At 44.6% G+C, this 12500-nt stretch overlaps 2 protein-coding genes across 2 annotated transcripts in view; one reads left to right on the top strand and one right to left on the bottom strand.

The window, feature by feature from the left end:
• Window positions 1–7165, bottom strand: part of SARC_11040 (hypothetical protein) — a gene marked incomplete at its 3' end in the record, with an annotated part of 8636 nt that extends 1471 nt beyond the window's left edge. Inside the window, exons 1-5 of the mRNA XM_014294888.1 lie at window positions 6873–7165; window positions 4903–5112; window positions 3263–3706; window positions 1726–1958; window positions 1–1472 (exon numbers count right to left, since the gene is read on the bottom strand). The exon at window positions 1–1472 is cut by the window's left edge and continues 1471 nt beyond it. Coding sequence (XP_014150363.1) covers window positions 1–1472; window positions 1726–1958; window positions 3263–3706; window positions 4903–5112; window positions 6873–6996 — 2483 coding nt within the window. The 5' untranslated portion in view covers window positions 6997–7165. The remainder of the gene's footprint in view (window positions 1473–1725; window positions 1959–3262; window positions 3707–4902; window positions 5113–6872) is intronic.
• Window positions 7166–10574: 3409 nt separating this feature from the next.
• Window positions 10575–11859, top strand: SARC_11039 (hypothetical protein; the record flags this gene model as incomplete). Its single annotated transcript, XM_014294887.1, has 1 exon — window positions 10575–11859. The coding sequence occupies one exon, from the start codon at window positions 10575–10577 to the stop codon at window positions 11775–11777; it is 1203 nt and encodes a 400-aa protein (XP_014150362.1). The 3' UTR covers window positions 11778–11859.
• Between the last annotated feature and the right edge of the window lie 641 nt (window positions 11860–12500).

The following is a 12500-nucleotide window of genomic DNA, read 5'->3' as shown; positions in this document are numbered from 1 at the left end:
GCAGGCAATGTGTCACGTTGCGAGAGCACTTTGTCATCAATTCCCGCCGCACCCGCCGTTTCACGCTCGCTGTGATGCCTTTCGGGTACGTACGGTGACATGAAAGGAGCACCCGTATACCCCTCGCCACCTACAGGACAATTATCAAAGAACGATGCAACCTGGTATCGAACTTCCCCTGGCAACGCCATCAGCCGATCCAGCCACATGAGATACTCGCCCTCCTCATTCTCGATGCGTTGCACCCATTTTTCTATCGTGGCATAACCCAATCCGAACCCGGCCCCCGTTTCGGGGTCCAGTACTTGGTCCATCGCTATTTGCGCGTGTGTGGCTGTACCGGTCCTCATGCGCGAGGCTGCGAGTGTCGTTGCACCGGTGTGTGTGTGTGTATCGTGATGTGTATCCACGTGTGGGTGCATGTTTACACCTTCTGTACATTCCATCTGTGCCGCCCTTGCAGACCTCTCGCGATGGCCGAAAACCGTCTTACCACAGTGTCCCTCCCCACCCACACCCACACCCACACCCACATCCACACCTACGCGCACTTCGCTTACACCTTCGCCTGCACACGCCACCATTACCTTCGCTCGCTTGCTCTCGGCCCTCTTCTCGTCCTGGTGAGCCGTTCCAGCCCCTACAACACCCACACCACCACAGTCGTTTGCACCTACCGCATCGGGCAATGTCGAAGCGTACGTAGTTGTACGCTCAACAGTATCACATACCCCTTTACTACCTACACTCTCAGTGCATGGTGTTGTGTCCTTAACAGTATCGCATGTCTCTTTATTGCCCACACTCTCCCGCTCCCGTTCCGTCGCAGCAGATGTCAGCTCGTTCGGTCGGTCTGCTGTGCTAGACAATCGCCTCCTCTTCCTATTCACCACAGCACTTTGATGCCCATCCCCCCTGTCCCATCCCATGTGCTTGCTGATGGGGTCGACCATCCGAGTAAGCTCCCTGTATAGACTGGCCACGGGTTGGAATGGTGTGGGGCTGCCATCTCCCGTGCCCTTTAGATGCGCTGAGTTTTCTGCAGCTTGAGTAGCATCAGCGGGTGTTGGTACTGTGGACATTGACGTGTGCGTATTGGTGTGAGTACACGTCTTAAACGATTCAACAAAGGCCAGCCGAGTGCGGGCGATAGTCGTGAAGGCTTGCCCCACATCGTCCATCAGCTCTGCCACTGTGACAAGAGCCAATCGCAGCTCCATTCTATTTATATCCCAGGCGTCGACTGTGCACTTGCTCAGTGTGTGTGTGCCACTGATCCGTGTGTCCCGAGAGTCCTCAGGACAGGGCCGTTGCTTGTCCTGTCCCCAGGACTCACATCGGCGTCTCCAATTGCGCAGCAATACCTCCACCACATGCATTGCGTTATGTACAGCAGCCACACAGTCCGCACACACACACGCTCCTCCGCCTACCGTACACCCCCGTGACCCCGTTGAAGCAGTCGTATCGGCCTGGGAACGCATATGCGTGGGGAGAATGTTAAGGACAGTTAGTTTCAGTGCGAGACCCATGATACATCGCTCACATGACGGGAACCGCAATAGTGAGTTGTAAACACACAGTGTAGGATATAGTGTAAGACTTTCTGCAAGCACCAAGCGAAGTGTCTAGCTACATATCTGGCTACGTACTGCGCTGTACTATAAATCTTAAGAGCCTATCTCCCGAACACCCACTGAGCCGAAGTGCACCTAAGAAACGTACCGGTTCACTCGAGTCTATCGTCCCCCTGAGGATCTCCGGAGACACACATGCGGGTGTTACGTCTGGTATTGGCGTACACGTGGTGGGGTCTGTGGAGTGCACATACATATGCGACAGCCAACGCCTCAGCCAAACAAGGCACGTGTGCAGCTCAGAGCGCTCGGCTCCTAACCGCCACGGGGGATGGTGGCGCAAAACATGCCCAGCGGAAGTTATATCATCGGCTGAGGATGCTGTTAAGATGAACACCCCAGTATAGCAAGCGATATTAGTATATAGTAACTGTAAGTACAAGGATGGATATAGTAGCTGCAAGGTAAAAATAGGGCTAGGCCTTGCAAGGTTGTTGGTGTACAGGGACGAAGCTGTGAGCGTAGCATTGAGGTCAGAGGTAGGGAGATAAATGGACCTTTATTCATCTGTACGGAAACTGTCGTGAGTCTAAAAGTATGTAGTTTGGTATACAAGTGCACGTAAGTATGCATGTGTGCGTGTTACGGAAATATGGGGACGATGATGAGATTGAAAGATATAAATTGTAACAAACATTATACAGATCGGAGAATGAGGAGGTTCTGATTCGGTCATCAATTCCTACACAGATGATAAGAATAAAAAGCCGAGAAGCACAGTATCCTCTCAGAAACAAATGAAATACGTTTGAACCATCGGGAAGTAGCTGGATCAGTAAATACCGACAATTTACTGACACACACGGCTACAAAACTCCGTAACGCGTGCTCGTATAATCGTGTATGCAATTCCTCGGGACCGGCACGTCCTGGATATGTGTTACGGTGTGACCGTTGAGGTTCCACTTATACAGTAAAAATCCACAGTCAGCTGTCAATGATGACACGGTGATTGATACAACAACACGCCGATGCCACGATCAAGTGCCGTTTCGGTCCCAGTACTGAGCCATTCGTAATACTACACAAACGCAAAGAAATTCTATGCGAAAAATATGGAATGAGACAGATAGGGAGAGCCTTCTATATATATATATATATATATACATACATACATACATACATACATACTATATATATATATATATATATATATATATAGTATATATATATATATATATATATATATATATATATATATATATATATATATATATAACATATATATATATATATAGTAGACGACCAACGCTATGAAAGCTGCGCACAGACTATTCGCAACCCATCGAATTCCGATGCGCTCGGTTGTTGCCTGCGTACTATCGTTAAAAGTACTTTGCTCTTGCAGTTGTATACAAACAGTTCACAATGTTGGTATATTAGACATTGTAAATATATGACGGGTTCTGAATATTTGCATTAACTGCCTGCATACTGGTGTTTATAACCAGCAGATGCATATCCTTTGTATTAGAAATAGCTATACACAGAATTCGAACGTCTCTAACACCCGTACATATGAACCAATTCTAGGCAGCGAGGTACCGTACAGTCGGGACAGCCACAACGCACAAGTGCATACAATTTTTGATTTGCTACAAGCAAACATCGATAGACAAGCACACCTGCTGTAGCCAGAAACTGCAACGCGTTCTTTTCGGGGCTAGAATTGTCCCGTACACAACCAGCCGAAAATACTGAGAGGCATCTCTGAGCCACACTCGCTTGCACCAGATATACTCGCTTTTCCAACTCACGCCGCTGTCTGGATACTTCTCGTGGCACCCTTTCATCACCCTTACCAATGCAGGTATCGGGTGCAGCGGGCTGGGGTTGCGCTGGTACAAACTCTGACGGCTCTGATCGGCCGATGGGGGAGGTGTGTGTTGTTGTCTTGCTTTGTTTTGTATAAAACGCGGACTCAGAAAATGTAATACTCAGAAGATCTGATGCCACTTGACGGGCACTGGCGCGAGGCCATTCGCCGACTGCGTCCAGGCAGTAGTCCTGCAGCCGCAAGCAGACTATCGCAAGCAGGTACCCACACGGACCGATACTCAGTGAGGTGTCTGAGGCAGATGGGTAGAACTGAACTCAGTGGAGATATGGTTACGCTGTTGGTAGTAAAACCCATTGACTAAGGTCCTGCGTCTCTCGAGTGAACACGCGACAGTATATGTTCACGTAACAACGACGCTGAGTGAGTGATGTAGTTGCAGCATCTACGTGGAGGTGCACACATTGGCGGAAAGACACAAGCTGGTCCAAGTACTAGCTGGTACAAACACTAGCAGGTCTCTACTTTGAACAATGATATATGGTGCGTCCGTAATACAATACAGAAGTAGGGCATCACTTGGTGCGGGATTATTGACGGGCTTACTATCAGCGAATACAGTACACAACAATCGTGAACAGGACAAAACAGAGCCACAAGCATAGCCAATCAACGTGTGGGGACGACTGCGGTTGGTGCGATGGACCCCTGCGAGCTACACATCACGCGCAGTGCAGAACACGCGTATACATGCAACGGATGTGAGAATATGCTAACTGCATACGGCATGGAGCAAGCCTGATAGTATTGACTGTGCATTTGTATCGAACCCGGGAATATTCACGTATTGGCAGTTGAAAGGGTTCAATACTGAGAAAAAAATTGTAGCACTGGAGCGCGTGGGAAGATAGGACCCACTCTACAGACAACCACTGACATATTTGTACACCTGCTCTTGTCAACCTGTGGCTATGCGCAAAAGGCACCTAAAACATGCACTGCACCGCCTACCCCAACCCACCCAACACACATATCAACCCACCCAACACACATACCAACCCACCCAACACATATACCAACCCACCCAACATACATACCAACCCACCCAACACACATACCAACACATCCAACACACATACCAACCCACCCAACACACATACCAACACACATACCAACCCACCCAACACACATACCAACTGACCCAACACACATACCAAACCACCCAACACACATACCAACACATCTAACACACATACTAACCCACCCAACAAACATACCAACCCACCCAACACACATACCAGCCCACCCAACACACATACCAACCCACCCAACACACATACCAACCCACCCAACACACATACCAACCCACCTAACACACATACCAACCCACCCAACACACATACCAACCCACCCAACACACATACCAACCCATCCACAACACATACCAATCACACATTGAGAACTCTAAACCGCCAGACAATAACTCACCAGAGCTATACAGCGTTGCCTCATAGCCATACTGTCGCACGAGTGCATTCAGCAGCAGCTTGTGCCGCAGGAGCATATGCGTGTCCATGTACTCAGCTCCTTGCGACAGATCGCTGGCTTCGGCGCCATCGAGGCAAATGAAGTCACAGCACGCGACCACAGCTTGCAGGTAGGTGTCATAGCCCACCGACGCGGCGCTTAATTCCTCACCTGTGTTTCAGAGGAAATGGTATCAGCAAAGAGGAACCGGTCGGAAGTCCATTCAGGTCCGTGGTACACACTAATTGATGCACATCTGTTGGGGTGTGAGAACTCGATGCGGAACTGAGTTGAATATGGCGAGTCTAGTGGGTGCGTGATCTATGTATGTGATGACGAATCGAACGCATTACGATTCGGGTGTGGTTTGCTCACTCGTGCAGGTATGTGTATCCAGTCGGCGTTATTCACCTTGCAGGTGGACGCAGAATGCGATGGTTCACTGCCTACCACTGTAACCTATATGGACTTCAGTTCCGTTGCGAAGGTTAAACACAGGTATAAAAAACGCAGTCCTTCTGAACTCCTCACAGCGGGGGTCGAGTTTGTTCGTACTCAAAGCTATCACCATGGTGAATGTTGACCACTCTCTTGCTATATATGCAGTGAGTGAAACATGCGCGTAGATGTATGCTAAGGGTTGACATTGATATGAAGTATACATGAGTAACCTAATAGTAGTTGTGCATGCGGGGTTGGGTGTGAGGGGTTGTTCCATTTACTTCGAGCAGAGATCTCTGTTCACTGAAACCTTAGACGATTCCAAGAAAGATGCGGCTCTTGCTTATGCGTAGCATTTTCCGCTGAATGTCGCCCAGGGCTAGCAGTGCATGTTGTAAAGCTATTGCGCTACATTGTCGGTGTGCTGTACGATGCTGTTGGCCGTGCAAGTGCACGATATCACTAGGTAGCAGATCTCGCTATGCAGCACAATGTCAGTGAGGCCTGATTCGATAGGCATGCGACATGTGCTCCATAGTATTCGTTAAGGTGAACTGGTTTTATTGCAATAGGTCACGCAGCCATTGGCTCATTTTGTGGTGGAGACATGCTGCGGGTGTCTACATATACATTACAGTAGCGTAATTCTGTTGAATACAGTGCAGATAGTTATTTGATGTTGCTGGAGTCTCTCTTTCTATTTGCTATCTATGACCTTCTTTGACGCGACCCGGGATGGTTGTCAAACGAACACCCCACCTGAATCCAGGACGCTGTTGTGGGTGTATAACTCAGATCAAGTAGCACTATCTCGGTATTATTGAACGACGAGTTCTGCTATTTGCACGAGCGCTTCTTTGATATTGTCAGTATTTGACTGTAGGCTGTATTCCGACCATACATAGCTCTTACACTTTGAGTTTCGTGACACTTGATCATTAATAACGCCACTACGGGCTGATGTAGTCGAATTGGATGCCTATACTCTGGGCGGCGTGAGAATACGAATTGAAAATGCACGTGATCACTTTTGTTCATTCAAGTATATATTGTGACAGTGGTTGACTGCCACGAAATGTTGTCTTTTTCTGTGATGACGTGACGAGGATTAGGCTCATTTCTAATACCAACATTAAAATGCGAGATCCGGCTAGCTTCTCTGAATACACTCCGATACACCTGAAATAATACTGAATGAATCGTATTCGGATGTAGTATTGCATCGCACGAAACTCTGTGTTATACAATCTCGATCACTTCTTCCAGTTCAGGTTTATTATCAAGCGGAATAAAGTATAGCACGTCCAGAAAATCCTCCCCAGATGAATTGACGATTAACACATACTGTAACCACAACGGTAACATGTCAATATTACAGTTCGGTTGTGCTTGCATCCTGACATGCGTCGACATATAAAGTTGCATACGTTATAACTGTCAAATATAAAGACAATATGAATAAACGATACAACCCCCCCCCTCCCCCTTACCTTCACTAAGCAATCGCAGTAGTGTCTCGATCTCGATGATGGCCTCACTCACTAGCGCATCAGCCATATTTGTGTGGCGGAAACCGCACTCAACAGTGTTCCTATGCTTCGAGCAATGTTGCATTCATCCCAGTAGTTCACCCTTAGAAAATCGCTACACCGTCTATTCATTACTGTCGAAGAGGGGTTAGAAAATTACAAGTATTGCGCTGTATTCACGATTTAAGTTTATCCGTCGTGCATAGTATCCTACAACAGAGACATAAATACATATGTATTTATATGAATACACGAACACCATAGCCTTTGCCTACCAAGAAGGCAAAGCGAACAACTATAATAGCTTCCTCCTAAAAAACGAGATTCTAGGTAAACCCAAAACCCTAATATGAATTTCATAGCCAACAGTCCGGTACCGAACTGCGTTGTTGCGTTTTTAAACCTATGTGGGGCTGAGGGGCGTGGGCCCTCTGGAATCTGGATTGATGTAGTCTACACCGCCCTGCGGTGTTTGATTTAGAAGGCTATGCCTTCGGACATCAGTCCTTTTGATGCTACAATTTTTACCTTTCTACTTTTAGAGGGGGGTCACGATAAACTTTTTGAAAGGAATCCACCTAAAAAACCTAAGTACCGAAATATAGCCCCCCGAGTTCTCCCGTGTACCCTGTCTCAGATCAATTTAACACTAGCCTTTTATTCTCGTGCAAAACGGGAGAATCCACGGTTTCGTCAAATTAAACAGAAGTAGTAGCGTATGCGTGACCGCAATGTGAATTTAATGACTTAGGAAGCCGTGAATACCATCAGTGCGCAATCGTATAAAAAAAGCTGTAGCGGGTAAAGCATCTATGCCTGACAGTGTAAGCGATTGAACCTAACACTTCATGAGTTTTCGTCGTCTTGAAATGGGTTTTCAATACAGAGTACAGTCTAATAAAACTCTAACCTTCTGCGTCATAAACACCATAGATATTATGTAATGAACGCCATATATAGTTCGAATACGCAAATGGAGTCATATCTCCAATCCCATTGTATCTCCATGTATATGGAGAACTAATATAGTCAGGTATTTCTAGAAAATTCAAAAAAGTTAAACATTAGGCTACACTTCATTATCTTTTTTAACACAGGTGTCTGATTTCCGGAAAGAATTTAGGAATGGCGGCAGAATTTATATACATATTTAGCTTCTCCTACGTATTTATAAAAATATTTACAACAGCACCACAGCCAATCTACCGCTAATTCGCTACTAGTCCACTACTCTCTCTCTCTCTTTCTCTCTCTCGAGAGAAGATAAATATGTACATACACAACTTCCCAGGGCGACTTCCTTCCTTTTAGTTTTTTTTAATAATTTCTATAGACTATATTTAGTAATAATATAGTAAATAAATGGTATAGCAGTTGTTGAATTTAGGACGCTACATATGTAGCAGTAGTGAACTACAGAGATAAATAAAAAAATTGATCAGAGACTTTGAGAGTCAGAGTGGCCCGTCCACGTGACATCAAAAGAAGCAATAGAAAATAAAATACGAGGCGAGAAGAAGATAAAATCATACATAGAGGCTAGAGCCAACTGAAAAAACATAAAATACAACCCCGTGCATGTTTGTGAGTTTGTCGAACCGTAGCAAACTAAATAGCAATACTAGTAGCAAAATAGTCGACTCGGAATAGTCGACTCGGAATAGTCGACTCGTAATAGTCGACTCGGATGAGTCTAAGAGACTGAGACTCTGATACTCTGAGACTCAGAGACCTGAGTCTGGGACTCTGGGGCCTGGGCCCTGGGCCCTGGGGTCTGGCCGTCTGGGGACTGGGTGTCTGCCTATCTGGATTCTAGTCGTCAACATTGCGAAGTCGAGACGTACATAAAAAACAGAATCATTGCGTCATCACTCCTATAATCCTAGTAGGATTATTGCTACTGAATTACCTACATATTAGGCTAACCTGATGACCATGATGAGTTGATGACACTCGAGAAAAAAAATAAAAAATATACCACAACGGTTTGAACTCGAGTCTCACTATACTTAGTCCGGAGGATTGTCCGCTGATTTTCTTTAAAACAATATTAAAAGCAACTATAACACTTTGCTCATGGCCTCGTGCTGTCAAATATTGGAGTATGAAGCTGAAAAGTACTCTGAATACTCTTTATATAATACAAGAGCATCTATGGTCTTCTCTTTTGTACTCCACTTCCAACTTTCAAGTTGCAACAACTTCTTGCAAGTTTATTTCTAGCCCCGTTTTCGGCGTTTTGGGGGGTTGAGTTTTAGGGTGTTTCCGATAAAAATCAAAATCACAACAACTGTTTAAATAAAAACAAAAAAAAACTCCCAGAGTCCGATAGTCCCACAGCCACACGTGACAAATTGATCATTTCTATACATATGTATTATGTACAGTACTAAATATGTGCAAATAGGTCCGTTTTTTTAATTGCAAAAAGGCGATGAACGTTTGTTTTTACGTTCTCTCTGGGCGACAGGGCTCCGGGATACGTTTTCGTACGCTACATGACCTTGGCAATGAAAACTGCCAATATATTGGCATTTGCCACCCAACTATATTCGCCAAAATATGAGATTAAACTTTTTCAGTTTTGTATCCGGATCAATGTAAATTTGTTATATGTTGATCTATTTAGAACAGTTCCTGAATTTCTGTTTTTTGAAGTTGTCATATTGGAAAAACCAAAATAAATACGGTATGCGTAAAAACTTTTATAATTGTCTGCGAGTACGTTTTCAACTACATACCGTGTACGTTATGAGGCCTGCTGGGCGGTCTAACCACACAAATTATCAATTAGAGACAATCAAATTTTGAACAAAATAGCGAATACTTCAGTCTGAACTTCTGAAGTTCTCTGAACGGTTGTGATGCATACACGGTATTAAAAAACAAAAAACAAAAACACTACATACATAGTAATGACTACTGAGAGCCTGAGACTACAGTTTACATACACCGTTACGCGAGAAGAGTAGAAATATTTATTTAGATAACTCTCGAGTGACGAGTACTCTTTTGGTACTTTTTAGAACACAACAAGTTACAAGTAACACCACGTTTTGTTTAAAGAAAAAACCAAAAACTAACACAAGTCTCAAGTTTTTAATGTCTCATGACTGGGACTGTGTCTAAGACTCAGATTCTCAGACCTCAGACCTCAGCCCTCAGCCCTCAGTCTGAGGTCTCGTAGTAGGCCCCTCTCTACTCTTTCTGAACGAGAGAGGACTTGTAGGAGTTGGGAGCTGCACTGCTGGGGCCTGGGACACACAGTCAGTCAGTCACACACGACACACTCTTGTGACTCTCACTCACTGTAGCCTTCTTTTTCAGTTTTTCTCAATAGAATAATATTTGTTTTTGAGAAATAAAAAAAGTTTTTATATTATTTCTGAATTCGCCACACAGTATTCATACACGTCCATCTAAATTTACTTTAACCAATGAGTAGCCTGCATACATGTTTATTTAACGATTCTATTATAAATATGTAGATTTGATACTGTGACATCATCGACGATCACAAGCCAAGCGCCCCGCACAAGCGGCATGAATCATGATCAATTTATATCGGAACTTGAAAATGACACAAATACACGCCGCAGACGGTTGCAACGTTCATAAAAAACCCAGCGGTTTTTATAGCTGCAATTCATTTCAATTGACAATATGACCGCAGATAACTTTCACCCTAAAAATATAGCTGTGGCTGCTGTTTTAGTCCTCGGAGGTATTTATACAATCGACCGTATCGCACATCAACCTGTAGACTTAACGGCCGCCACAGTCGAATTTAATATTGCAGTAGATGGGCCAGCTGAATATGAAGCTCATAGTTCGCGTTGTCTAGATGTTGATTTGACAGAGTTGCCAGAGTGTGGTTTTCTACATGGCAATGAGAGCATGCATTTCTGCAAAGATGTCGAGAAACGACACGATAGTTTAGTAGTGGACGGATGTGATTGGAGGAAATTCACACGCAAGGGTGCACTTCAAATCTTGTCAGGTAAACATCTAATTATGGTCGGTGATTCGAGAGTCCGTTATCAGTACCTCTCTATGGCTTTTTGGTTAGAAAATGGTTACTGGCCTCCTGATACGTACGGAGAAGGCGACATCAAAAGTCCCGCAAAAGAAGGCCTATGGCGTGATATTGGCGGTTGGAAGCAATTTTTCAGTGACACAAATAGTTATCTAAATGGCGAGGAGGAATGTGACTGCTTTCGCGAGGACAAATGGCCAATTGAGAACATCATTTTCGAGAATCGGTACCTACACATGGAGAAGTACAACGTTAAAGTCACCTACTTAATGCATTATAAACGCAATAATTGGCCGAATACGAGCGACATTTGGGGCCACCATGGGTTTGGTCCACTCGCTTGTGATGACATAGAACAATGCGCTCTTGGAAAGTGTGATGCGCCTGTTGACTGGCACTATACGTATGAGGAGGCTATGAACGGCTTCTTCCAGAAGTTGGGTGCAACGGATGTATTCCTGTCCTTTGGTTGGGAACCTGAGCTGATCACATCTTTAACACAGACTGATTCTTGGCGGGATGCCGTGGGCAAGGCCACAGACGACGGTATCAATGTATACTTAATGAACGCACACTCCAACAAGGGCGGCCTTAAGGAGATATGGGCATCAATGAGTGATGAATTGTATGCCGAAACACAGAAGATGAATCACGATAACCCAATTCGCGGCCAGATCAACTTGGATTACCTAAAATTGACCAAAAACTACGCAGATATTGAGGGCTGGAAACCTTTCTGGGACAAGGTACATTACGATGCGTGGACACTCGAGGATCATACGCAATATTTTCTCCATAATATGGAGCAGGTGCATAAGCAGAGACGATAAGACGCTCTCTCCGTCACCCTTCAGCAGTCATAATGGCATACGCAGCCTATAGATACTTGTGTAACAATAAATTAAGATTGAAATGTATTCTTTCTACCTGAATATCAAGTCTCAGGGCGCGAGTGGAATTCTTTATGTCAAATAGATTTGTTTTTATTTGCATATATTGTGTGTTCTCGGTATTTTAAAAATGTAGATTCTGACTTTCGCTGAGTTGGTGATGCACTAAAATGTGATTCACTAATATGTTAAGTTCAATGTTTAGGGCGTTCCGCTTTGTCGACCGTTGACAATCAGCGAGACCGACAGTGAAACGTTAAGTACATACAGGCATGCTAAGTACTACTTACCAGAATTATGCGATCAGTTGACATCGAACAGCTCTAACCGCAACATAGGGAGCATGGCATATGTGAAGCCGATGACGAAAGCTTCTGTGCATGGTGTGTCTTCGCGTGTCATAGGACGATATAAACACACAGCAAAACAGAATAGAATTATTCGCGTATTTATTGACCGTCACAGATGCAAACTATTCCTCAACACTACAAGCAAGTAAACTATAAAACTGGAAACGATCTATATTTGCCCAGTGATCACGTTAATGTCGATGTGGCTGAAGGTATGCGTACATACATACATACACACATACGCACACACACACACACACATACACACACACAGACATATATATATATATATATTTATATACATATACATATA

This window comes from Sphaeroforma arctica (genome assembly GCF_001186125.1).
Source record: "Sphaeroforma arctica JP610 unplaced genomic scaffold supercont1.1500, whole genome shotgun sequence".
NCBI lineage: Eukaryota > Ichthyosporea > Ichthyophonida > Sphaeroforma > Sphaeroforma arctica.
The sequence above is the reverse complement of the archived record's forward strand: the minus strand, read 5'-3'. Positions and strand labels throughout refer to the sequence as shown.